Source organism: Salvia hispanica, chromosome 1 (assembly GCF_029641045.1).
Source record: "Salvia hispanica isolate PSC_SH4W2 chromosome 1, Shi_PSC_v1, whole genome shotgun sequence".
NCBI classification, from domain to species: Eukaryota; Viridiplantae; Streptophyta; class Magnoliopsida; order Lamiales; family Lamiaceae; genus Salvia; species Salvia hispanica.
In genome coordinates this window covers 36,501,772-36,525,324 of record NC_142692.1, presented here as the reverse complement: position 1 = coordinate 36,525,324, position 23,553 = coordinate 36,501,772, and the positions used below count along the sequence as shown (strand labels likewise).

Below are 23,553 nucleotides of genomic sequence, written 5' to 3'. Positions count from 1 at the left end.
TATTAACTATCACCATCAGCTGTATATTGGCTTATTATTTAAGTCGTTTTATTTGCATAATGAATTTAGCTTTTTTATGGGAATTCAATAAAACAACTTAATTATAATCTGGTACACAAAGAAGCTTCTTAATTAGAACCGCAAACTCAAACAAACAAATCCATTAGGGGAAAAAAACAACAACAACAAATAATTGACGCAAGATCAAAACATCATTGATTCTTGGCAAAGAAACAGTCTCAAAATCCAGCTACGAAGAGTGCAGATGTTCCAATGAAGAGGAGGAGAGCTGCAATGTCTTTTGTTGCTCTAATGTTGCCGGCGCCGGCACCATTATCCACCGACGGGACAGTTTTCGAGCCTGCACTCACATGATTATCCATATATAAGTATAGTTATTTGTCCATCGTGTTAGATCGTTTGACAAGTTGTGGTATGTTGGACTATATATAGTCTTCTACTTTTAGTACCTAGTGGGATTTTCATCTCGTGTCCGATTGTTTGACAATTCAATGTCAGTATAATTACAAATATGCCACTGGATACGAGTATTGGTACGTTGGACTATATATAGCCCTCTACTTTTAGTACCTAGTTGGAATTTTATCTCAGTGTCTGATTGTTTGACAATTCAAAATTAGTATAATTACAAATATGCCATTGGATATGAGTCTTTATACGTTTGACCAGTCCTAGTTTTAGTGTACCTGATGGGATGGAGTCCGGTTGTGTGGATGCGTCAGCCGGAGGGATCTGGGCGTCAGGTGAAGCGGATGGCGCGTTCGTATTGCATCTGCTAGTGGGAGGGGTCTTAACGCTGCATGCGTCAGGCAGCCCGAGGGCTAGCGTCTGGTTGATGTTGAGGCCATATGAGGAGGCGGTGCCGTTGAGCAGTAGGCACAAGCACTGTGGCTGTGAGGAGACCACGTTCGATAGTTGGGAGCAGCATGAGGTCGTAGGGGTGGACGAGTTCCCCTCCACGTAGTTCAGGCAGGGCGAGAGGGCCATAAGGGTCTTCGTGCACCCAGTCTGGCCCCTCGCACCGCCACATAGCATAGCAAGCGCTACGAGGACGATTAGGGGTATTATGGTAATTTCATTAGCCATTTTGAATCTTGAGAATGTGGAGATTGATTCAATGTGGATTTGATTTCTAGGACGGTTGAAGAAGCTATGGCTTGAGATTGGATGAGGATAATGGGGGTTTAAATAAGGATTGCAAGTAGGAAAAGGACAAGAAATGTTTTTGTTGAGTTGGCCAACCGTTTGGGCTAGTTGGTTGAGTTTTAAGTATAACTAATCAAGTGATTAGGCCTTAATTAGTAGGAAATGTGCTTATGTAAGAATCAGAGCATTTCAACTGAATTAGAAATCTTTGATTACTATTTATGTTGATTTTTTTTCATATGTAAAAACTAGGCTAGATAATGCCAACAAAAAAATTATCACAATTAGAAGAAACTTCGTGTGTGTGAGAAATTACTTATAATTTTAATATATATATATATATATATATATATATATATATATATATATATATATAGGATTGTGATCAATTGAGATTATTTAGGCTAATTGAGAAATGAGATGCAATATCAGCCACTCATTTTTATTAAATGAGTGGTCCAGATTTTGCCACACAATAAATATATTTAGATTAATTTAATATGAAAGGGTAGAATGGTAAATGTTGATTCCTTGCATCTGGACGCATTGTTGGGAGAGAAAAATTGGGTTTCGATCTGAAAATCCCCAAAACAGAGAAGAAAACCTCTCAATCTCGACTGCAATTGAGCGGCGAGGCATCAATTGGGGAGTGCTGAAGAAGAGCTTATGCCCGCCGTGGGGGTGACGCGGCGCGGATGCGCCGGTGTGCGATTTCCGTCTAGAAACATAGGGTGAAACGGAGTGGTGAAACAACAGAGGCTGTGGCAGCTGTGAATTGAGCTTGCAGCGATCATGTAGCGCATGTTTGAGCGCCGCCTGCGCCTGCGATTGCAATTGCGCTGATATGACGGCGACGAGTTGGTGGCAGCTCGATCATGTCTCCGCCGGAAGAGCTGCCACAGCAGGGAGTCGGACGCCATCGCCTAAAGTGACGGCAGACAAGCTGACGAAGTCAAAATCTAATAATCAATCAATTAACGCGGACGGCGAATTCAGCTTCGTGTTCAGGCAGCTCGCCGGAATCACGAGCGCGAATCTGAGGAGCGAGCCGTCGCCGTTCCGGACTTGGCGAGCGGTTGGAGGAGCTTCGACGAGTAGATTTGCTGCTGCGTCTCCGATTTCCATTCGATTGGTGAGTTTTGGTGCTGATCGTTATTTTCTGCTATATCGCGACTATGGATTTTCTTCTTGTTCCGTCTCCTCATCGACGATCTACTGGAATTTAGTGCTGGATTCGCTGATAGGAGTGATGATGACATCTTATTAGCTGCTGCTGCTTTTCAATGAATCCAACGAATTTGATTTGAAGATTTTGCAGCTGCAGATTCAACAATTAAAGATGAGACAAATTCAATACCACCGCCAGATTATGGAATTGGATGAACTGATTTCAAAGATTGATTCATCAAAATTTGCTTTTGTTATAAAATTTGAACTTTTTGCAAGCTTGATTATTAATTCGTTTATGGAATTGAAAGTTTTAGGTTTAGATTATCAATTGTGTTGGAGTGAGGAATCAAGCTTAATCATAATGCACTCTAGGTGTTTGGTGATATTTCCTAATTGGGAATTAGTTGCTAAGAGTTAGATTCTCAATTTTAATGTCAACTACACACCTATAATGTCAACTACATATAGGTGATCGGAGAAGGTGAAATGCTGATCGGAGATGGTGAACTTTGGGAGTATTTCACAAAAACAGGAACCCGAAAGCTCACTCTGCATGTCTGTTTAAATTTGGGAGTAAATCGTTTGATAGGGTGAGATGCACTTCAATTTTTGTTCTCATTTCACCGCATCTCTCATACTCTGTTTCTACTTTTCTGGCTAATTCTATTTTATTTTCATGTTTTGATTGTTTGAGCTAACACTATGTGGTTATTTGGGGAAAGTAGATCAGGTTTAGGTGAATTTCTTTGTTCTCTTTTCCATTTTTATTTATTTGAAATAAGCATTTTTGTTGTGGTTGTACCATGTTTTAATTCGAATTCATCTATTTTCTTTTCATGTTTTACTGATTTCTGTAAAATAGAGGCATTTTGATACGTCTCTGTTTTTTTTTTTTGCCTTGTAGTGCTTGCTGTGATGACTGTAGACTAAGTAGTTGTTTTTCCTTGATCATGATTTGATGAGTTGCTATTAACTTGTGTTTTTGCTATCAACATTTTTATGAGATTTTCGCTTCTGTTGCAACCATATTACCATATTTTTGCAGTAGATGATTCAATTGTATTAGATGTGAACTCATTTGAGAGATTGATTTTCCAATATTTGCTTTTGTTATAGGATTTGAACTTTTTGCAAGCTTAATTGTTGATTTGTTTATAGAATTGGAAGTATTATCAGGAATTGGATGTCAACAAAACTTAGATTTGGGTTGCAGAATTTACCCCAAGAGAAGATGCCTCAACTTGTACAGATAATCATGAAGAGGGATGAGCATTTGGCACAGGATGTCAATGAAATTGAGTTTGATATTGAGGCTCTTGATACGGAAACGCTGTGGGAACTTGATAGGATGTCAATGAAATTGAGCTTGATATTGAGGCTCTTGATACGGAAACGTTGTGGGAACTTGATCGGTTTGTGACCAATTCGAAGAAGATGGTGAGCAAGACAAATCGGCAAGCGTTGATGATGAACAACAATCCAGCTGCTGGAGTTTCTATTCCCTCCAGTCCTGTTACTGATGCTGATGTGGTAAGTTAAATTTGCATCAAGATTTTTGTCTTTTTTGTGGTGTTTTCACTGTTTATTCATGTTGTTGGTAATGTTGTGTAGGGCGCATTGAGCGACAAGAATGATGATTGTGGCAAGATGATGAAACAAAATGATGAAGATGATGTAGATATTGATGACGATATGCCAGCAACGAGTTTCCCTGTTGTTGTGGAGATTGAGTTTGTGAAAGAAGGTGTTGCTGGGCAGGAGAATGATGGTGTTGTTGGACAGGAGAATGATGGTAGAGGCAATGGCAGCAGTAGCTCAAGCAGTTCTGGCAGCTCAAGCAGCGATTCGTCATCCTCGAGTGGTATTGATACTGATTCTTCTTGCGTTTCTACATTGTGTTGGGGGTGAAAGTATGGAAAACGGAAACAAAAAAAGATGTTCATTCGTTTAAGCTTGTTTTTTACAGATTCTGATTCAGGGAGTTCCTCTGGTAGTGAGTCCGACGCAGATGATTGACCAATTTGATGATTGAACTTTTATTTGATGATTGAATTGGATGTCTGGCAGTTTTATTGCTTTTTCTTGCCTGTTAACTGTGATATCTCAACTTTGTTTTAGTTCATTTGATATTTTGGCTATTGATATGTGAATTATAAGTGTTATTTTTTAGTTGTTGACATTCGATATTCTCGGTATTATATGTCAATTGTAAGTGTTATTTTTTAGTTGTTGACATTTTAATACGAGTTGTTGACATTCGATATTTTCGGTATTGATATGTCAATTATAAGTGTTATTTGTTAGTTGTTGACATTTGATATTCTCGATATTGAAGAAATGTTAAATGTACAATTTTTTTATTGTTGTTGGATGATTTATCAAGTATGAAAGGAACGGAAAATACGTAAAGAATTCTGCTTTTGAGGCAAATGTTACGTGTCTCTCTCTTTTATTTCTCCAAATTAAAACATGAAATATTTTGCACTCTGATTGTTTGGTAATATTTCTCATTTGAGAATTAGTTGCTAAGATTTAGTTATCTCCCCTTTTTAATATCAACTATGCATGTCAACTACCTATATAATCTATGTCAACTACATATACAATTAATGTTAACTACACACATATAATGTCAACTACATTTACAATTCATGTCAACTATGTGTACAATCCATGTCAACTATATATACAATTCATATCAACTACACACATATAATGTCAACTACATATACAATTCGTGTCAACTATACACATATAATGTCAACTATAAGTTGTTAACATTTGATGCAGGCTATTGACATTTGATGTGCAAGCTATTGACGATAATACCCCTAGTTGACATAAACTACACGCTGTTGACATCGCACGAAAATTATGAATGAGTGGCTGCATCAAATGTCAACAACTTATAGTTGACATTATATGTATATAGTTGACATGATTATGCCAACTAGGGGTATTATCGTCATTTCATTTCTAAAATGGCGGAATATCGAATGTCAACAACTCGTATTAAAATGTCAACAACTAAAAAATAATACTTATAATTCACATATCAATACCGAGAATATCGAATGTCAATAACTCGTATTAAAATGTCAACAACTAAAAAATAACACTTATAATTCACATATCAATTGACATGTAGTTGACATGGCTTGAAAGTGTAGTTGACATGGCTTGAAAGTGTAGTTGACATGACTTATAATTTCGTGACATGGCTTGTACATGTAGTTGACATGGCTTGAAAGTGCAGTTGACATTATTTATAATTGTTGACATGGCTTGTGCATGTAGTTGACATGACTTGTACGTGTAGTTGACATGGTTTTTTTTTGAATTTTTTTTACATTTAAAAAAAAAAAAAAAAATTATTTTTTTTTTAAAAAAAAATTAATTTTTTTCAATTTAAATTTTTTTTTTATGTCAACTACACAGTTGTTGACATTTGATGTCAACTACATAGTTGTTTACATTTGATGTGTAGTTGACATGGATTGTACACATAGTTGACATTATATGTGTGTGCAGTTGATATGATATGGCTTGTACGTGTAGTTGACATGACTTGTACGTGTAGTTGACATGGTTTGAAAGTGTAGTTGACATGGCTTATAATTATTGTTGACATAGCTTGTAGTGTAGTTGACATGGCTTGAAAGTGTAGTTGACATGACATATAATTGTTGACATGACTTTTACGTGTAGTTGACATGACTTGAAAGTGTAGCTGACATATTACTTACTTTCAGAAACATCGCAGAGCTTCCACCAACATACACAAAATCTATTGGTCAATTAAAAAATTTAACAATTTCGACACGAGGATTCAATATCTCACAAATCTTATTATTCCAATTTTTAGATCTACAAATTCCAATTCAGGAAAAATGAGTAAAATTGCAGATCTCACTACAAAATCCAACAAAGAGTAGAAATCAATGCTGTCGGCGAGGAGCTCTCGGCATCCATCTCGAGATCGGGCAAAACGTCGCCGTCTTCGATTCCGAGGAAGAGATCGTTGAAATCAATGCTATCGAGCAGAATGACGCCTAAGAAATCGGGGAACTCGGCAGCGTCGATCGAGAAGCCTTCCATTTCGCCTTCCATATCGGAAGGCGAAATGTCAACATCTTGTCAACAACTTGTATATAGTGTCAACAACTAAAACAATTCTTGTAATTAAAAGATAACTACTATTTTATGGCTCTGCACATCATCATCGTCATCATCAATATTGAGAGTGCTGCTTTTCACTCTATTCCTTACAAGATCAAGATGTTTTCCTCTCTCTCTCACTCTTTCTCTCAAATATATCAATATGTTTCTTTCAGGAACCAAGAAGCTACGGAAATCTTAGCTCAAGAGGCAAACAGAGAGAGAGATTAGATATGGTAAGATATCAAGACCAATAAAAAATTAGCAGAATTAAGTAAGACAGCAACTCCATCAAGAACAATTTCAGCTCAAGAATAAGAAAAACAATCCACCAAAAAAAATCCCTCATTGAAAAGAAAGGAAACATTTGCTAGAAAAACAGAACACATTCAACCATCACTATAAACAAGAAAAAAGAACATTTTATTCTGGAAAAAAATCGAAGCTTAATAATTAGATTAGAGAGACAATTCACTCTAAACTTTCACACGCATAAACGCACACACCTTCTGAATCAATTCATCAAACACCTGGAGAATCCGATCGAGCTCCACCACCTCTGCCGCCCCCTTGCGCTGCTGGTGGCTCCAAAACGGCACAAACGCTCTCTTCACCTACTGCAGCACGGAGAAGAGCTCCGGCGGCACGCCCTGCGACGGCGGCTGCTGCTTCGTGATCCACCACGACGACAACTCCTCCCTCGAAGCCTTCCTCCTCTCCAACGGCTTCACCGTCCCCCCCCCCCCCCCCTAGCTCGATCCCCTCAAATTTGCCATGGAAATCCTCACCGACCTCCAACCACTGGAACAGCCGGAGCAGTAGCCGGAAAAATCAATCGAATCCATCTCTCCTCCTCCAATTGAACACAAAATCAGATCTGGAAGCTCGAGAATCCACGAAATCACACTCCCATCCTTCCGATTCTGGAAATTGAGTTACAGGACGAAGCAATTGCTCGTCAGCAACACATTGCAAGCCATAGGACTCGGAATCGTGCTCGACACGATCTACATCAACATCGGATTAGACAAATCGGGGATCGAGAAGCGATTAGGTCTCTTCGTGTACAAACTCACCTTCCTCCTCTCCTCCACCACCGAAACCCTCCCGATCTTCATCAACGAGCGACCAATCCTCCTCCGAGAAGCCTCCAGCGGCGTCTACCGCCTCTCTTCCTACCAATCCGTCTTTCAGATTTTCCTCTTCATTCGTCATTTAGATCAGCGAGATTTTGAATGTTTACGTTTTGAATTTTGAAGATCAGCGAGATTTTGCAGATGAAGATTTGAAGATTTTGGAAGAGAGATTTTAGAGAAATTTTAGAAATTGGTTTGAAATCAGTTTGGATGTTTCACGCTTTCTTTATTAATGAAATTACAATTTTACCCCCTTGTTGACATAATGTTGTATTTGTTGACATTTTGTTTAGCTTGTGGATTAGTGGCCCATATTGCATCTCATTTCTCAATTTAGCTAAATTATCTCAACCTAACAAGACCCTATATATATATATATGATCTAACAAATCTATTAAACTGCATAGTGAAGTACCTGTGTTATTTTCATTCATATACATTATCACCTAAATCAATCGAAATGCCTAATAGCTTGAAACAGTATTAAAAAATGTGTAGGTGCTTATGAAAATTTATACTGGCAATTTAAGAAGATTAATTCTTGAATTAGTTGTAACTGTTTAGAACACCCTCAAATTGAAAATTTCGGATGTATATGTTGTACTGATATATGTGATTCATTTCTAGGCAACTAAGCTTGAGAAAGATAGATGAAATCGATGGAAATTCAAGTTTTTACAAGTCTTTTTGTGGTTATCAGATTCCATTTCAGTTGCTTGATTTGAGAAGATTGTGTTGCGTGTTTACTGGTTCGTGCGCGTTAGTTGGATACGTTATGATGCAAAGACTCTCCTAAATGAGACAGACACGTTTGATATTGTTGTTTGTTAGTTGATTTTTGTCTTTGCTATATTATGTATTGTTTTTATTGCTATGTTAGATTGTATTGTTGTTTGGATTGACACTGTTTGTTGAATTTTGCTCGTCAGCTCAGGCAAATTTTATGTGATTAGGTGGTTTTCTTGCTACAAAATTCTAATTAATTATCGAGTAAAGTACGCCACTTTTGATAATAAAAACAAATCTAAAATCTCCTTGTATAATCAATGCACGAACTTTGTCTATAAGAAACAATCCCAATGAATTACACATTACACCAAATCATTAAACAAAACAACAAATAACATCATGTTTCAAATTTGTGGGAAATCGAGTTCAAGAAAGAGCCCACAATGAAGCCATCATCAACACAACAAGGCTCATTTTTGCTCCCACATTGCTTCCTGAATTGCTCGATCCGTCCGCCCTAGGAACTGTCTTCGACCCACCCGATGGAGTATCCGTCACGGATGGTGTCGTCGGATCATCAACCGTCTCGTCAGGAGATCCAGAAGGAGCATCACCAGGCGCGGGCGCAGAAGTTGGTGATCCATTCACATCTATCAAATTAATAAAATTATTTTATTATTTATTTCTAAGATGAAAGTTTTGGGTGGGCTCGGGCCCACGCAAACACAGAGTAATGGCGCGATCTAGCTTACCATCGCACCGGCTCAGTGGAGGAGTCTGCACCTTGCAGACCCCTGGCAGAGCAAGTGCCAAGGTCTGATTCACTGTGATACCCAAACTGGAGCCCCCGCCTTTGAGCAGGGTGCACAGGCACTGTGGTTGTGAGTCCACCACGCTCGATAGGCTAGAGCAGCACGACGATGAGGGATCGGACGAGTTGCCAGACACGTAGTTTAGGCACGGGCTCAGGCTCATCAGCGCCACCGTGCACCCCGACTGTGCCATGCCTCCCCTTAGGAGCGTCGCCGCCACCATCGCCACCGCCAACATCACCCTCTTTGCCCAACTCATTTTGCAAATCAAGTTAGAAAATGAGACCAGATTTTCCTTTCTACTTTGGATTGAAAAGTTTGTTTTGGTGTTTTTGAATTAGAGATTTGATTGAGGTTTAAATAAGGTGTTTTTTTCAGACAAGAGAGACAAAAATAGTTATGTCTTGTTGACCAACTTCTTAAGTTCAAGTGATTTAAGATTAGCTAAAACAGGTAAGGTTTGAGCTGAGGTGTGCTACCTAATGTTGATTTTTAATGTTTAGTTTTTTTCTTCTTATTTGTTCTGATTTTGAATGTTAGTTAAGAGTAGTTGAGCTCCCTCCAAAATTATTCCCCCCAAATTCTGTTAACTGTTATATAATTCAAAGCTTAATTGATAAAATAAGAGTAGTACTAGTATTAATTTGCGCTAACTTTGATCTATTTACTTGTGTACTTTTGATACTATATTCTTGCGATCATCTTTTATTAATTTTCAATGTAGGTTTTCCGATTATCTGATACTGATATAAAATTGACGCGAACATAATATCCAATCCAAGTATGCGAGAAACATGTGGCATGACACGACAATCTTCCGATATTTTCAAAAATTGAGGTGTGGATATTATGATAAATTAAAATGTATGACATTTGTATATATAATTTTTTTTAAAAATAGTAAAAATAAACCCTATGTTATTTGGCAAGCAACAATTACGACTTGACGATATTCAAGATTTTCAGTATAATTTAACAGCTTGTGCCATTATTGCTTATCCCATGACTCATAAAAATATAATAATTTGTTTTAATGGAGAAAGGAAAAGAAAAGTGAAGCATTTTGGAGTAATAAAATTGCAAGAAAGCCAACAACCAAACCTACTAAAATTTAAAAATCAACACATTCGTTATGAATATCAAACTTAACAAAATCAAAGAAATTACACTAAATTTCCATAAATTAGAGGGAACATTTAGAATTCATACTTATTTACAGTGGTTATGTGGCATATAAGAATTGAGACATAACACATAAATTTTATAGGATACTTGAACCCATCTATGTATGAAAAAAATTGGGTGCTATAAATGTAAAATTCTACAAATAAGCCCAACACATCTCTATATAAACTTGACCTGTAGCCTATAGGCTATACCCTAGTAAATCCAGAGAATTGAAATGGCACAAACAAAATCTTTGATAGCTATTTGTTTGATCATCTCCTTTACCCTTCTCTCTGTATCATCAGGTAATTCCATTTTTTAGTTGATGACTTACTTTTGATTATTTCAGAAATAAGGTTTATAATCTTTTTAACTTTGCCTTTGTAATTGCTGTTAATTGAGGCTTTTAATTACTCCCTCCGTCCCTTAAATTTGGTTACACTTTGACCGGACACGGATTTTAAGAAATATAATGAAAAGTTAGCTGAAAAAGTTAGTGGAGAATGGATCCTACTTTTACATATTATTTTTATATAATAAAATATGAGTTGGAATGAATTAGTGGAATATAAGGTCTATTATAAAAAATGACTAAAAAGTGAAATGTGACAAAATTTAAGGGACAAAGGGAGTATATTACCACAAGTTTTGTTCTATATTAAATACTATTAAAATAATAATCTTATGGGATTGTAAAAAGACATGAAATTTGGTCAAATTATGGCCTATCTATCCCGCAACTTTAAAAACTCAGCTGCAAAAAAGATAAAATTTGGATTTGTTCGTAATTACCCAAACAACAAATATCTCTTGTTATATACGTACGTGTAATATATTTAATTTGCTAATGTTTTCAACCAAATGTAGTTGTTTTTTTTAAAGAACAAATGACATGATTTAAACTCACTTACGGTGACATGCCACATATGATTTCCACGATTATCGCATCTGATACAATTTTTTTTTAAAAATGGATGTGGCATAATTGTGAATAAATCCAAACTATGTTTTCTCTGGCTGTTTTTTAAATTGTGGAACCCAAAACTCATGTTATTTCCAACAATTTTTCAGCTTGGGCCTGCCTAACTTGGGTCAAGGCCCAAAGTTGATAATAGTCTGATTGATACATGCTTCAACTAATAAGACTAGACCAGATCCACTAACAGCTCGGTCCTGGACCATGTTGGCCTGTGTCGACCCGGCCCAATTAAAACTCTAAGTATGACACATACCAAAGTGGATAGTTTGTTATATTTAGAGAAAATTCTAATCAATACATAATGTTGATTAAATTATAATGTTAATAATGAAAATATATATGTAGTGAGTGGAAAGCAATGCAGGGAAGGGTATCCATGGATTAAGGTGAACTGTGAAAATAAGATCAGAGTTGATCAAGATTGTTGGAGCGAGTGCCAAAAGCGTCACGGCATACAAGCTATTGCCGAGTGCTATAACCCACATCCTGGTCTTCCTGATTTTAAAGTTTGTTATTGCTATTGGAATTGCTAATTTATAATTATTACTTTTATTTCTCACATTAATAAAAATCGAACTCTAAATTCGATATTTTCTGCCATTGATTATTATTATTATTAATTATATTTTGAACTCAACCTGCCACATTCAAACTGAATACGACAACTTATAGACACGGTCCGATTCTTGTAATTGACACTACACGATAATTAACAGCACCACGTGATAGTTACACCGCTGACACCCTAACCTAAGGCGACATATGAAAAAAATGAGATTTTGACTTTAATAACGTAATTAGAATAAGAGGATAAGAAATAAAACAATAATGTAAAAGATGTGATGGTTTTGATTCAAAATACTAAAGACTGAACTACAAAAATAGTCCCTGTACTATGCGTTTATCTCGCCAGTGAACCCTAAACTTTAAAAATATCCCCAGACAACCCTGGACTAAGCATTTATCTCGAAAATAGTCCTTTTTCACTGTTTCGTGACGAAAATACACTTTTGGGGGGGTTTGGGCAATTTGGTCTTTTTACATTTTAAATATGATATTATTTCAGTTATGTACTAAATCTGATATTATTTCAAAATTATCATTCTTCTTCCATTTTGCCATCCTTCACATTGTTTCTTTATTTTAATATTATATTTAATTTTATAAAATTTAAATTTAAATTTCGATTCTTAAATATCAATAAATTTTTTTAATTATTAAAATTACTATTAAATAACAGATTAATAGTTTTAATCAATATTTGATAGCGTCTGATATTTAATCAATAAGGTACGACGACACCTTAGTTTTAATCATAAATAGATCATATAACACGATTTATTCTGAATAAATATGCATCTAATGTAAGACTAATATAATTTTCGTTTATTAATTTGAAACCAATCAAAATTAACTAGAAAATTTCAATAAAAATTCTCCTATATCAAATTTTAAGTAGTATCAAATTTTTAGTCAACTTCATAATATTTTTAGTCAAATTCTCCTATACATTAGATGTATATTTATTTCAAAATAAATCGTTTTATATGATCTATTTATGATTAAAACTATTAATTATTGATTAAAACTAAGGCGGCGTTGTACCTTATTGATTAAATATTAGACACTATCAAATATTGATTAAAACTATTAATTTGTTATTTAATAGTAGTTTTAATAATTAAAATAATTTATTGATATTTAATAATCAAAATTTAAAAATTAATTTTATAAAAGTAAATTTGATATTGAAATAAAGAAACAAAGTGAAGAATGACAAAAGGAAAGAAGAATGATAATTTTGAAATAATATCATATTTAGTAAACCACAAAAATAATATCAGATTTAAAATGTAAAAAGGCCAAATTGCCCAAACCTCCCAAAATCCCCCAAAAGGGTATTTTTGTCACGAAACAGTGAAAAAGGACCATTTTCGAGATAAACGCTTAGTCCATGATTGTCTGGGAATATTTTTAAAGTACAGGGTTCATTGGCGAAATAAACGCATAGTCCAGGGACTATTTTTGCAGTTCACTCAATACTAAAACAAAATAAAATCGGAATAAATAAAATCAGTATTTGGATATTTCAACTTGACGACCAAATATAAAAGACTTCATTTTGTAATTAAAAAACATTACTTTATGATAAAAAATAATCTTGACTTTTTTTAGGCAAAATGCAGATATTAGGATTTATTAAAAATTAATTTACCTATAACTACCAGTAGTCTTTACGTAGGTGTTCGATTTGAATGATAATGTATGTTACACTAGGGCTGGGAAAAAATACCGAAAGAATGATATATCGCTCGTATCGTATTGAAAAATATCGAAAAATTATCAAATTTTCGGTATATCGTAATTTTCGATACGATACGGTATCGTATCGTAAGTTTTCGATACGATAACGATATGAATTTCCTTATATCGCGATATATCGTTTTATATCGATTATACGATATATATATCGATATTTTCGATATATCGTTTTATATCGAATATACGATATATATCATATATATCGAAATATATTGAAATTCAATACATATTGAAGTTTAAAATTATAAATATATGCAAATCCATTTAATTCATTCATATATTTAGAAAATATATATATGAAACCCTAATAAGACCACTATTTATTTTATTGGTTGAAGTTTTATTAATTTTTGTGTTATTTTTCAGTTTGAAATTATATGTTTCGATATACAGGTATTCGATACGATAATGATATTTCGATATATCGTATCGATATTTCGATATATCGTATCGATCTTACGATAACGATATTGATATTATCCATATCGAAAGTTTGATATATCGAAACTTTCGATACGATAACGATAACGATATGAAATTCTTTCATATCGATAATTTCGATACGAAACACGATACAACGTTTTCGATACGATATATCGTATCGACCCACCCCTATGTTACACATCCGATATGCTAACCTAAGGAGACATATGAAAAATGAGAAATGATAATGTAATTAAAATAAAAGAGTAAGAAGTTAAAAATTAGTACTAATTATTATTGTTATTATTATCATTATTATCAATAGGTTACTTAAATCTTACTTGAACTCAAATAAAAAATTATTGTATCTTGATCACAATAAGGCTTGACACTAACCATTAATTTTGTGCATTTATGATATATTTTTTTGTTTTAAATGTTAGGCCACACAAATGATTTCATATGCCAAAAAACATGTTAAAGATGTGACATTTTTTATTTAACTAAAAAAAAATCGAAATAAGTAAAACCGGTTTTTGAATATTTCAACTTGACAGACCAAATAAAAAACACTTCATTGCAATTTAATCTAATTAAAAGTCATTACTTTATTATAAAAAATAATCTGACTTTTTCCCATCAAAATGCAGATATTAGGATTTATTACCTATAACAAAGGTTATTGGACCAAAAATAATTGTGGAATTGCCGTAGATCAAGGGAATAACTTTTTTTCTTAATCTCTGATTATGTATTAATGATAAATGTGCTTTTCTCGATTACTTATCTGGCAGTGAAATTAATTTATTTGACTATAATTAATAGTAAGTGAAAAAACTCAAAATATTAGGTGAAATGGACACACTACTCTTTGACAAATGATGAAGGGTAAGATAAATGTTTTTATGCAATAGACTTACGTCCTATTAGAATAAGCTGCCTTTGTTGCTTTACATAACTCTCATTAAAAGAGAAAAGAGATTTTATGGTTTAGTAGTATTACTTAATAACTTGCACGAACAATTACAATACAAACAAAAATAAAATTGACACATTAAAAACTAACAAATGACAAAATCAACTAGCACAAAACAACGACGTAAAACAATGTCAGGCTTATCTATCTTCTTTAGGAGAAGTATCGAATCTGCATCACACAATATATATTTAAATAACGCTCGTCAATAGATAATTCTTTACTACTTTGGATTATTCAAAGTATAATCAATTGAAATTAAACTCATGGATTTTTCTCAAGTCTCAAATTTTTTGCTTTGAATATCTACTACCATTCAACCTCCAACTACAAGGCATTTATGTAATTATTCAACGGTCATTGCTATGAATAGGGTATCTTAATTACTTGTTAATAACAATGGTCGTATATATGTTAATTTGTACTTTTCCGGCCATACATATAAATGATACGATTGTGGAAAAGTTGAGATGTTGGTATACAAAATGAATTTTTTGAATCTTGTATTCTTTTTAATTGTTTATTTATCAATATTAAGAGTTAATGTAAGAATTTAATACTCCGTCTATGTTAAAATGCACCCAATCATAATTAAAAACGAAAAGTGTAATAAAAGTAGTTGGTAAATTATGATGTTTATTTTCCCGCCACCCTATTTACCTCACTACAAACCAACACAAGAAATGTACTAATAGGTTGATTAAGTCATGAGTAATAACAAAAGTGACATATAAAATCAAATTATAGGTCAGTATTCACTAATATGCATATGCGTGTTGTTTTCTCATTTAATAATCTTTAATTGATGAGTTGAACATTAGAACCTGTCACTATCAAAAAATATGGGGTGTCAAATTTGAGACTTAATTTCCAATAGATTTGCACGCAATGTTAGTACGTTAGATGCTACTAACTTTGTAATAAATGCATTCAGTGTTAATATTATAATCTTCAATTGTTTTTATTTTGGTGAAGTTGCACTTTAGTTATTTATGGTTAGTTTTGAAAATTTATAATCCGACAAAATTTATCATTCTAATTAATGAACTTAAATTTAGTAAAAAATGTATTCTTGTCACTCATTAAAATATATTTTAATTTTGAGTTATAATAATACTCATTTGTACGTGTAATTAGAATATCAAAGTATCAAAAAAAATATACTCCTGCTCGAGGATGTGATCAAATACAAATTTTAAATATTATACAAACTACAAACTATGCTCTGAGTCATTAAAAAATATCAATAAATTATAAAATAATAGCAATAAAAAATGTCAACACAGAGTCAACAGTTGATGTTGTATTGACATTTTTTGTTAATGTTATTTTGTCATCTGTTGACATTTTCTAACAGTCCAGATCATAGTTTGTTAATGTTACCCATAACCTGTATTAGTTAAAAAAATCCATGCAAAAATTTCGAGCCCAATTAGCCTGACAGATAAGCACGAAATCCAAAAATTTAGGATTATGATTCATAATTTATAAACCAAAAAATAAAACGTGAATGACCCGTAATGAATAGCTGACAACTCGTTATGGTTGACCCAAACTCAGACGAATTGACCCAATTGACATCCCTCGTTTCAATGTTCACCTGTCACGTAATATAAACTTCAATAGATCCTATTTACCTCAAAATTTGATGTTCAATGTTCACCTGTCACGTAATATAAACTTCAATAGATCCTATTTACCTCAAAATTTGATGTACACACAAAGCTCCGAGTTTCCATTTTATTCTTCAATTCCAAAATTAAATCCCTTGTCAAAACAAAATTATATGCAAACTAACCCCATCAAAAGGATTTAATTACTAGGTTGCTCTATCTAATACGCAATAAAAATAAATAAAGTAAAACTGGGAAGCCACCCACATTCAATGGACAGTTAATTACCAAAATATTGCAATTGAAGCTTCCTCAATGTTGAAAGTAGAGCGTCTTTGTAATTAAACTCAAACTTGAACTTAGACTATATATATCTATAATTGGATAGCATAGTGGACGATGTCGGCCATTCTTATGTCGATTTCATTTTTCATATCCAGTTTAGGGGTGTTTGGTAGGTTTATTTTGGAGAGGTACTAGCACATGAGATGTTTCAATAATTTATAAAGTGCAATATTTTAAAAGCTTCTAAAATGTAAAGGCATTTGGATGATAGAGACTACTAAGCTTGATAGTTAATTATATGGAGTAATTGATATTATAAAGGATATAGAACATAGTATAAAACTTTAGTCGAGTCCAAATTATTTCAGAGTGTGTGATACGAAAACAATTGGTCGTATAATATGGAAGTCTGTATTTTCTAATCACAAAGTTGGGCTGGCATTTGCAACATCAACCTCCGTCATTGTATGTATCAATCCGTACAAGTTTTCGCATTGTGTAATTGTCAGTTTTTGGTAGTTTGTTTAATTCTTCTTTTGGGTGAATTCTCAACCCGATCAGCATCTCTAGGGACTAAGGCTTATTTGATACTCCACTTGGAAACATTTAGTGACTGAGAACCACCTAGAATGAGAATATAAGCAACAATACGGTGTTACACAATATAGAAGTTCATCATATTTAGACACAACGATATACTGACACTTATGATGGAAGTTGACGCTCATAGGTTGTAATGCACAATTTCATGTGCACCAACCTCCACCGTAGCATATCTCAACTTGTCGGTGTTTCTCGAAATGACTAACTTCCGTATTGTATGTTTCTTCTTTAACATTTTTCGCTTCAATTCTCATTCTGAGTAGATTCTCAACCGACCAATAACTCAAGTTCCCACAGGAGAAACACAAGAATCAAAGGCTCACCACGAAACATTGTAATTTACAAATTTTATAATATCTAGTGGTGAGCTTATTGACTGTTGCAGTTAAAAATTTTGTGTATGTTGACAATGATAATAACATATAGTATAAATTTTTTCTCAAGTTTTGGAAACGTGACATGTACGGTCCTTAACCCCTATAAATAGCCCCCCAATTTTAAACTCATTTTCAAGCTTCTTCACACTACTCTCTCCCCATTCACGCATAACAACACTACACTACTCTAACCCCTACGCCACATTCCGCCAAAAATGCCGGTCAAGCGCAGCCGCGCCGGGAGATCCACGGCCTACCTCGACTCCGCCGACGCCGCGCCGGGCAAGCTCACCAAATCAGACGCCTCCGCCGATGCGGAGCGCCCGAAGCTGCTCCACTTTGCTTCTCCGGTGAATACCGTCGAATGTGCCGCTGATCGGACCAAAATTGGCGGTTTCCTGGAGCGGTGCCACTATTGCAACAAGCGGATTGCTCAGAATTCTGATGTTTTCATGTACAGGTTGGGGAATTGTTCTCGATTCGCTCAGTTTTTTTATTAGATTTGATTTCGTTGATCATATTCGCTAATCATTGATGCTTATTGCTTCTGATTTTCGTAGATTTAGCTCTTTCATAACTTTACAAGTCCTTTTTACCAATTTTGAATAGTTTATTGCTGTTTTTCAGATGAGTTGTGATATTTGATCTGAAATTTGGTGGTGCTAACTGTTTTTAGCAATAACTAATTTGTAAATTCGTTCTGTATTACGTTCTACCTTTCCAGATGTCGAATATTGAGCCAATTTTTTAGTAGATATATTGTCGTATCTCGCGCTTGATTAGTCTTCATATATGCCTTTGCTGACTAATTCGTCGTCTTTGAGGAATCTCGTGTTCTTTTCCGTTATCGAGTTCACTTTTAGGAGCATTTTCCTGTCCCCTTTTTATGATTGCAAACTTTGTAATTTGAATGAGCATTTGATTTCCTTGATTTGTGCCTATATTCTTGCTTATAGTCTTACTTTTAATGATCCATTGACTAAATTCAGAGAACCAGCATACACACTTTTTTACTACAGTATGTTTTTCATTCATTTTACCTACTTCATTTACTTTGATGACAAAAGTAATTTGAGTCTAATATCTAATTATGCCACTATACATTGCTGTATAGTTACATTATGTTGCTTGATAAACTATGGATATCTATTTAACTAGTGGTACTTCATTCTTATCCTTTATATTCTGGCAAACTTATATTTGAATTCAAAATTTCATGCAGCAACCTATGTGCTTTCTGCTCTGTCGAATGCCGTGAGTGTCAGATTAATCTCGACAAGTTGGCTGGGAAAAAGCCACAACATTAGCAAAAGAAGTTGTTTGAAGGGCATAACTGAAGTCGAATGCTGATCGTATATCACATATCAAATACTACAAATCATAGATGCAGGCTGTTGGTTTTTGAGGAACAGTTTGTGCTTCTGCATATAGGATAGAAATAGTATACGTCAGTCGTCATGTTAATAGTTCTTAACTACACTTATAGTTCCAGTTCTTTTGCTTCTGTTGATATCATATTATGAAATTTTCTCTTTTTTTATTGCTTTAGAAAATTAGATCCAACTGTTCATGCTCTTTACATGTTCCTTTTTAATGTGCAAAGGATATCCCCACAATGAATTCGTTTAAGATAATGAACTACTGTGTCAGTGACGTCTGAATCATTTGCTAAGACAACGAGAATTAAGAGAAGGAAACTTCATAATGCTCTGTCTTGAGATAATTAGCTTGGCAGAAGAATCCTAAATTGCAGTTACCTAAAAAAGTTTTTTCTTGCAGATGATTGTATTTTGCTTACATGTGATTTTTTTTGCAAGAAGATACAAAGATTAGATGCATCTGTCCAGCACTTGAAGTATTTTACAGTTATAGGAGTAATTAAGAAGTATTTTACTGTTATAATTTGTCCAATTTCTTTCTCAACTATGCTCTTTCTTATATTCTATGTTACATTGAAATTGTACCATGATTCCTTTCCTTCTTCTCTCCTTTCTTAGTTTCCTGAAGAAGACCTTTTTATCTTCTAAATGTTCTCGAAATTGATTGTTCTGTTCATCCACGCGTTGAATGTTTTCAATCTGCTTTATTGTTCAGTGCTCTGTTTTGATGCCATCTATACTTCTAGGAAACCTAGCTCCTGATTCATATTTCATCGCGAATTCACGATTCTCCTCTTCCTATCAGACATTTCAAATTGACTCCTGAAAAGTGTTGGTTATAAAATATGAACTTCATTGAGTTATGTTGAGAACTGGCCTAACTGGATGAAAGATCCTTTGACATGTATCATCGATGCTAGAGCTCTGCTAGTTTGCATTCTGGTTCTGTGTTAACTTTAACCAAGGATAATTCCACATACTATGCGTTTAATTTTGGTTCAGATTCTGCTTGTGTTCCATATTGCAGTATGAAGCGTGAGACGAGGGCGTCCACCTCGATGATCTCCTTTCGTCTCTTATTATGATCACCGTAAATTATCTCTTCGATTGTGTAGACGACCAGGAGCCTAATTTTCCCCAGCCCATCTTAGCTTGAAAAAAATAAATGGGCTTTCAGAATTGATTTCAGACTTGTTTTGTGCAGTGCTTTTCTGTTGATAGTTTCCTTCAAGTTCACCAATTATTAGTGTCATTTTGTTGTTACTACTTTTCCCAGAACTTAGCAGACTCTGGTGCAACTTGTTGAGCAGACTGCTGATGAAACTTGTTTGTATTTTTGCAGGTTTTTTGCTGTCATAAGCTCATGCTCAACTGCAGACTGCACAAGGTAAGAGTTTCTATGCATTTCACAGAGCTCATTGCTTCTTGTTTTCTTATGCGGTTATAAATCTTCCCTTTAGATATCTGCCCCGTATTTTCCACCATTTTTACTTCAGCTTCTTTGTCCTATCCTCCCACCAAAACCCCACAAACAATGTGATAAACAATCACCTTTTCAAGATCCATATAGATTCTTTCATCTGCAGTTTCATGACCATGGTACTTGAGTTTCGTATAGTTAAGTCGATGATTAGGAAGACGAAGACGATAACATTAATAGTATACCATCAACTAGAAGTAATGCCTTGAGTAGTTAGACTTGCTTAAGAAATTTAATGACCACTAAATTCATACATACCCTATTAGATGAAGTCATCTTATGCCTATTCTTGCTAGACAATGGATGTATAGTAATCTGCAACAAGAAGTTTTTAGAATTTGTATATTTACTAAAAGAAGTAAATGCAACCCAAATAAATATTGTAGCCTGCTTCACGCCAACTCCCATATTCTGTAAATTATCATGCATTATTAGAGACTAGTTGAATGTTAAGTATTTACTGATCTCTGCTATGCTGAGTTGTACCTGCACTGAGAGTACAACTGAAGCATCATCACTCATCACTGTCTAAATTCATCGCTCGTGCTCAAAACTGACAAGCTTGTTTTAACAAGCAAAGTCTAGTTTTTCCCAACAAAATACCCTATTGTTAGCTCGTAACTCCTTGTGTGACATCATTTTTACAATTTTTGAGCTAGCTTTTTCCATAAATGGTTCTAGTTTGTGTGATTCATTCTTCATCTTTTGCCATTTTGGTCTAAATTTGATCATTTTTAAATTACAATGATAAGGTCTAAAGTGACTGAGCTGTGGTATATACGCTGTGTCATCATCAATTAATGTGGCATAAAGCTATGGACCATTGAATCTTTCTGATGTGAGAGAGTAGTTTCACCCATTTAGCACGTAACTCAATTTCATCACCATGAGATCTTGATTTTGATAGTCCATTAATGAAAATAATTGAGTTTTTGTTTTGATTTGTCATGTCATAATTATTGCCTTTGTATATCTCAGTCAACGTCCGTGCATTTTAAGTTTGGTATTTGTAATTAATTTCTTAAGCTTATGATGTGTGATTATTAAGAAGATACTGATGTGATGGTCTTTGCAAAATGTTGGGATACAATGTCTAAACTTAGTATTGGTCTTTGTTATCAGTCAAAATCAAATACTTATCCTAGATAATACTATTTGTAATTTATTAGTAAGTCATTTTCTGCAATATCTAGGGAATTGTTTTGTGTACGTCATTTTCTAGTCGATTTAGGAATTCGTGATGTATGTTTTGTTTTGTCTTATACTTTTAACTTTTTTAGCAAGTCACGGTACTTCAGATAGATTCCACATTAAAAATAATGTAAAAACTAAATTTGTTGAAGATTAAAATACTGAAAATTAAACTAGTACTAGTAGTACTAAATTAAGCAGTCTTTAATGTTGGGCAAAGTTTTGGGATGAAATTCTAAATGAGTATATTAATTCCTCAAGGGATGTTCATTTGGCACGAAGGTAATGATATATAGAGTTGATTTTATGTGATATAGTATGTGGTTTTAATAGTAAAAAAACAATACTACATTTCTTTATTTTCATCAAAATTTTTGAGCAGTTGTGTTGTAGCAAGAGATCCAGATGAACTATTGAATTGAAGAGACAGACATGATAACATAAAATAATCCAAAATAGGATAAGTGGAGGGACCATAAACACATTAATATGTTGGTTAATTAGGTGAGGTATGTACATCCACTCACTATTCATTTAATTATTCTCTACTTTATTATTTATATTCGAAACCTCATTAAAGACATCGAGATGTAGATTTTCCTAAATCTTTTTATGGCTGGTTGGGATCAAAGTTATTGATTTACACTTTGTAAATAATCAACTTTTTAACAAAATATATTTATTTATTGGAAACCGTAATGTAGTTTTTTTAATTCTAAACACAACCTCTTGATATTCTGTCTCATTTGTAGTAACATAGTGAGCGGTTATGAAGGAATGCTGATTTTTTTTTAAAAATGAAATGGGATATAATGTCCTGCAAATGGAAGGCAAGGAACAGGTCACCCCATCCCCTTAGATTTTGTCTCCCCTTCTTTTGTATCTTTCACTTAAATTATATAAAAATAATTTGCTACCTTAACACCTGCTACTCTCCTATTGTTGGTCAAGCTAGGAATATAGTATTATATTGATGTATTTAAATTAAATGAATTTTTGGGGGATTAGAATATGTTAGGTGGATGAAAATTCAAATTCATGGAGTACTATAGAACACTGATAAAATTATTATAAATATAATACTACTACTGAATATATAAATTTGGATCATTATGTGAGCATTGCTCAATAAATATTTTTGGCTCAATACATGATTTGAGTATTTGTAATATACAATCAAGAAACAAATGAAATGTTCTATTGCTCTTTTCACAAAACAAATCATTAAATTATTTTATAGTAACATATCAATATCAATAATAATAATAATAATAATAATAATAATAATAATGTAAAAAATCGCATTCCAAACCCAAAATAAGGAAAAATTAAAATATGTCACATCTAGTGGTGGCATTCTTACATTTGGATGTTTCCAACATCCAAACATATCATGTGAATTTAACCGTCGGATACAAAAAAAAAAAAAAAAAAAAAAAAAATTACATGTACAAATTCAGTGAAAGAAAAAAGAGAAAAGGAAAAAAAGCTGAAAAAAGCAGAATCCGTAGTTAATATTCTCCTGTGACAAAAATGTATGCTCTCTTTATTTTCAACAATGCTACTTGCTGCTGCTCACTCTATTT

The 23,553-nt window shown here is 33.8% G+C and overlaps 4 protein-coding genes across 5 annotated transcripts; 2 read left to right on the top strand and 2 right to left on the bottom strand.

The window, feature by feature from the left end:
• Positions 1–109: 109 nt before the first annotated feature.
• On the bottom strand, positions 110–1,166 carry LOC125224241 (non-specific lipid transfer protein GPI-anchored 15-like). Its single transcript, XM_048127608.1, has 2 exons — positions 708–1,166; positions 110–361 (listed from the first exon to the last, which is right to left on the bottom strand). The coding sequence occupies exons 1-2, from the start codon at positions 1,105–1,107 to the stop codon at positions 240–242; spliced, it is 522 nt and encodes a 173-aa protein (XP_047983565.1). The 5' UTR covers positions 1,108–1,166; the 3' UTR covers positions 110–239.
• A 514-nt stretch (positions 1,167–1,680) lies between these two features.
• LOC148933704 (transcription factor GTE2-like) lies at positions 1,681–4,460 on the top strand. The gene is made up of 6 exons (XM_089061213.1): positions 1,681–1,715; positions 1,803–1,816; positions 3,540–3,622; positions 3,685–3,864; positions 3,949–4,198; positions 4,304–4,460. The coding sequence occupies exons 1-6, from the start codon at positions 1,681–1,683 to the stop codon at positions 4,351–4,353; spliced, it is 612 nt and encodes a 203-aa protein (XP_088917339.1). The 3' UTR covers positions 4,354–4,460.
• A 4,184-nt stretch (positions 4,461–8,644) lies between these two features.
• On the bottom strand, positions 8,645–9,510 carry LOC125224487 (non-specific lipid transfer protein GPI-anchored 15-like). The gene is made up of 2 exons (XM_048127892.2): positions 9,113–9,510; positions 8,645–9,010 (listed from the first exon to the last, which is right to left on the bottom strand). Exons 1-2 carry the CDS (start codon positions 9,429–9,431, stop codon positions 8,787–8,789), a joined length of 543 nt encoding a protein of 180 aa, XP_047983849.1. The 5' UTR covers positions 9,432–9,510; the 3' UTR covers positions 8,645–8,786.
• An 8,558-nt stretch (positions 9,511–18,068) lies between these two features.
• Positions 18,069–23,151, top strand: LOC125224006 (FCS-Like Zinc finger 15-like). 2 transcript variants are annotated; one of them, XM_048127336.2, is made up of 3 exons: positions 18,069–18,377; positions 20,639–20,683; positions 21,529–23,151. In XM_048127336.2, the coding sequence occupies exons 1-3, from the start codon at positions 18,133–18,135 to the stop codon at positions 21,575–21,577; spliced, it is 339 nt and encodes a 112-aa protein (XP_047983293.2). In that variant the 5' UTR covers positions 18,069–18,132; the 3' UTR covers positions 21,578–23,151. The 2 variants fall into 2 exon arrangements, with proteins under 2 accessions (XP_047983293.2, XP_047983294.1); XM_048127337.2 differs by lacking the exons at positions 20,639–20,683; positions 21,529–23,151 and adding an exon at positions 19,140–19,457.
• The last annotated feature ends 402 nt before the right edge of the window (positions 23,152–23,553 follow it).

Coding starts and splice junctions, on each gene's coding strand:
- LOC125224241 (XM_048127608.1), bottom strand. CDS start 1,107: ATGGCTAATGAAATTACCATAATACCCCTAATCGTCCTCGTAGCGCTT. Junction 362..707: donor ACCGGACTCCATCCCATCAG/GTACACTAAAAC, acceptor ATGTGAGTGCAG/GCTCGAAAACTGTCCCGTCG.
- LOC148933704 (XM_089061213.1), top strand. CDS start 1,681: ATGGTAAATGTTGATTCCTTGCATCTGGACGCATT. Junction 3,623..3,684: donor ATGAGCATTTGGCACAGGAT/GTCAATGAAATT, acceptor GGAACTTGATAG/GATGTCAATGAAATTGAGCT. Junction 4,199..4,303: donor CGATTCGTCATCCTCGAGTG/GTATTGATACTG, acceptor TGTTTTTTACAG/ATTCTGATTCAGGGAGTTCC.
- LOC125224487 (XM_048127892.2), bottom strand. CDS start 9,431: ATGAGTTGGGCAAAGAGGGTGATGTTGGCGGTGGCGATGGTGGCGGCG. Junction 9,011..9,112: donor TCCACTGAGCCGGTGCGATG/GTAAGCTAGATC, acceptor TTAATTTGATAG/ATGTGAATGGATCACCAACT.
- LOC125224006 (XM_048127336.2), top strand. CDS start 18,133: ATGCCGGTCAAGCGCAGCCGCGCCGGGAGATCCACGGCCTACCTCGAC. Junction 18,378..20,638: donor TCTGATGTTTTCATGTACAG/GTTGGGGAATTG, acceptor GTATTTTTGCAG/GTTTTTTGCTGTCATAAGCT. Junction 20,684..21,528: donor TCAACTGCAGACTGCACAAG/GTAAGAGTTTCT, acceptor TACAATGATAAG/GTCTAAAGTGACTGAGCTGT.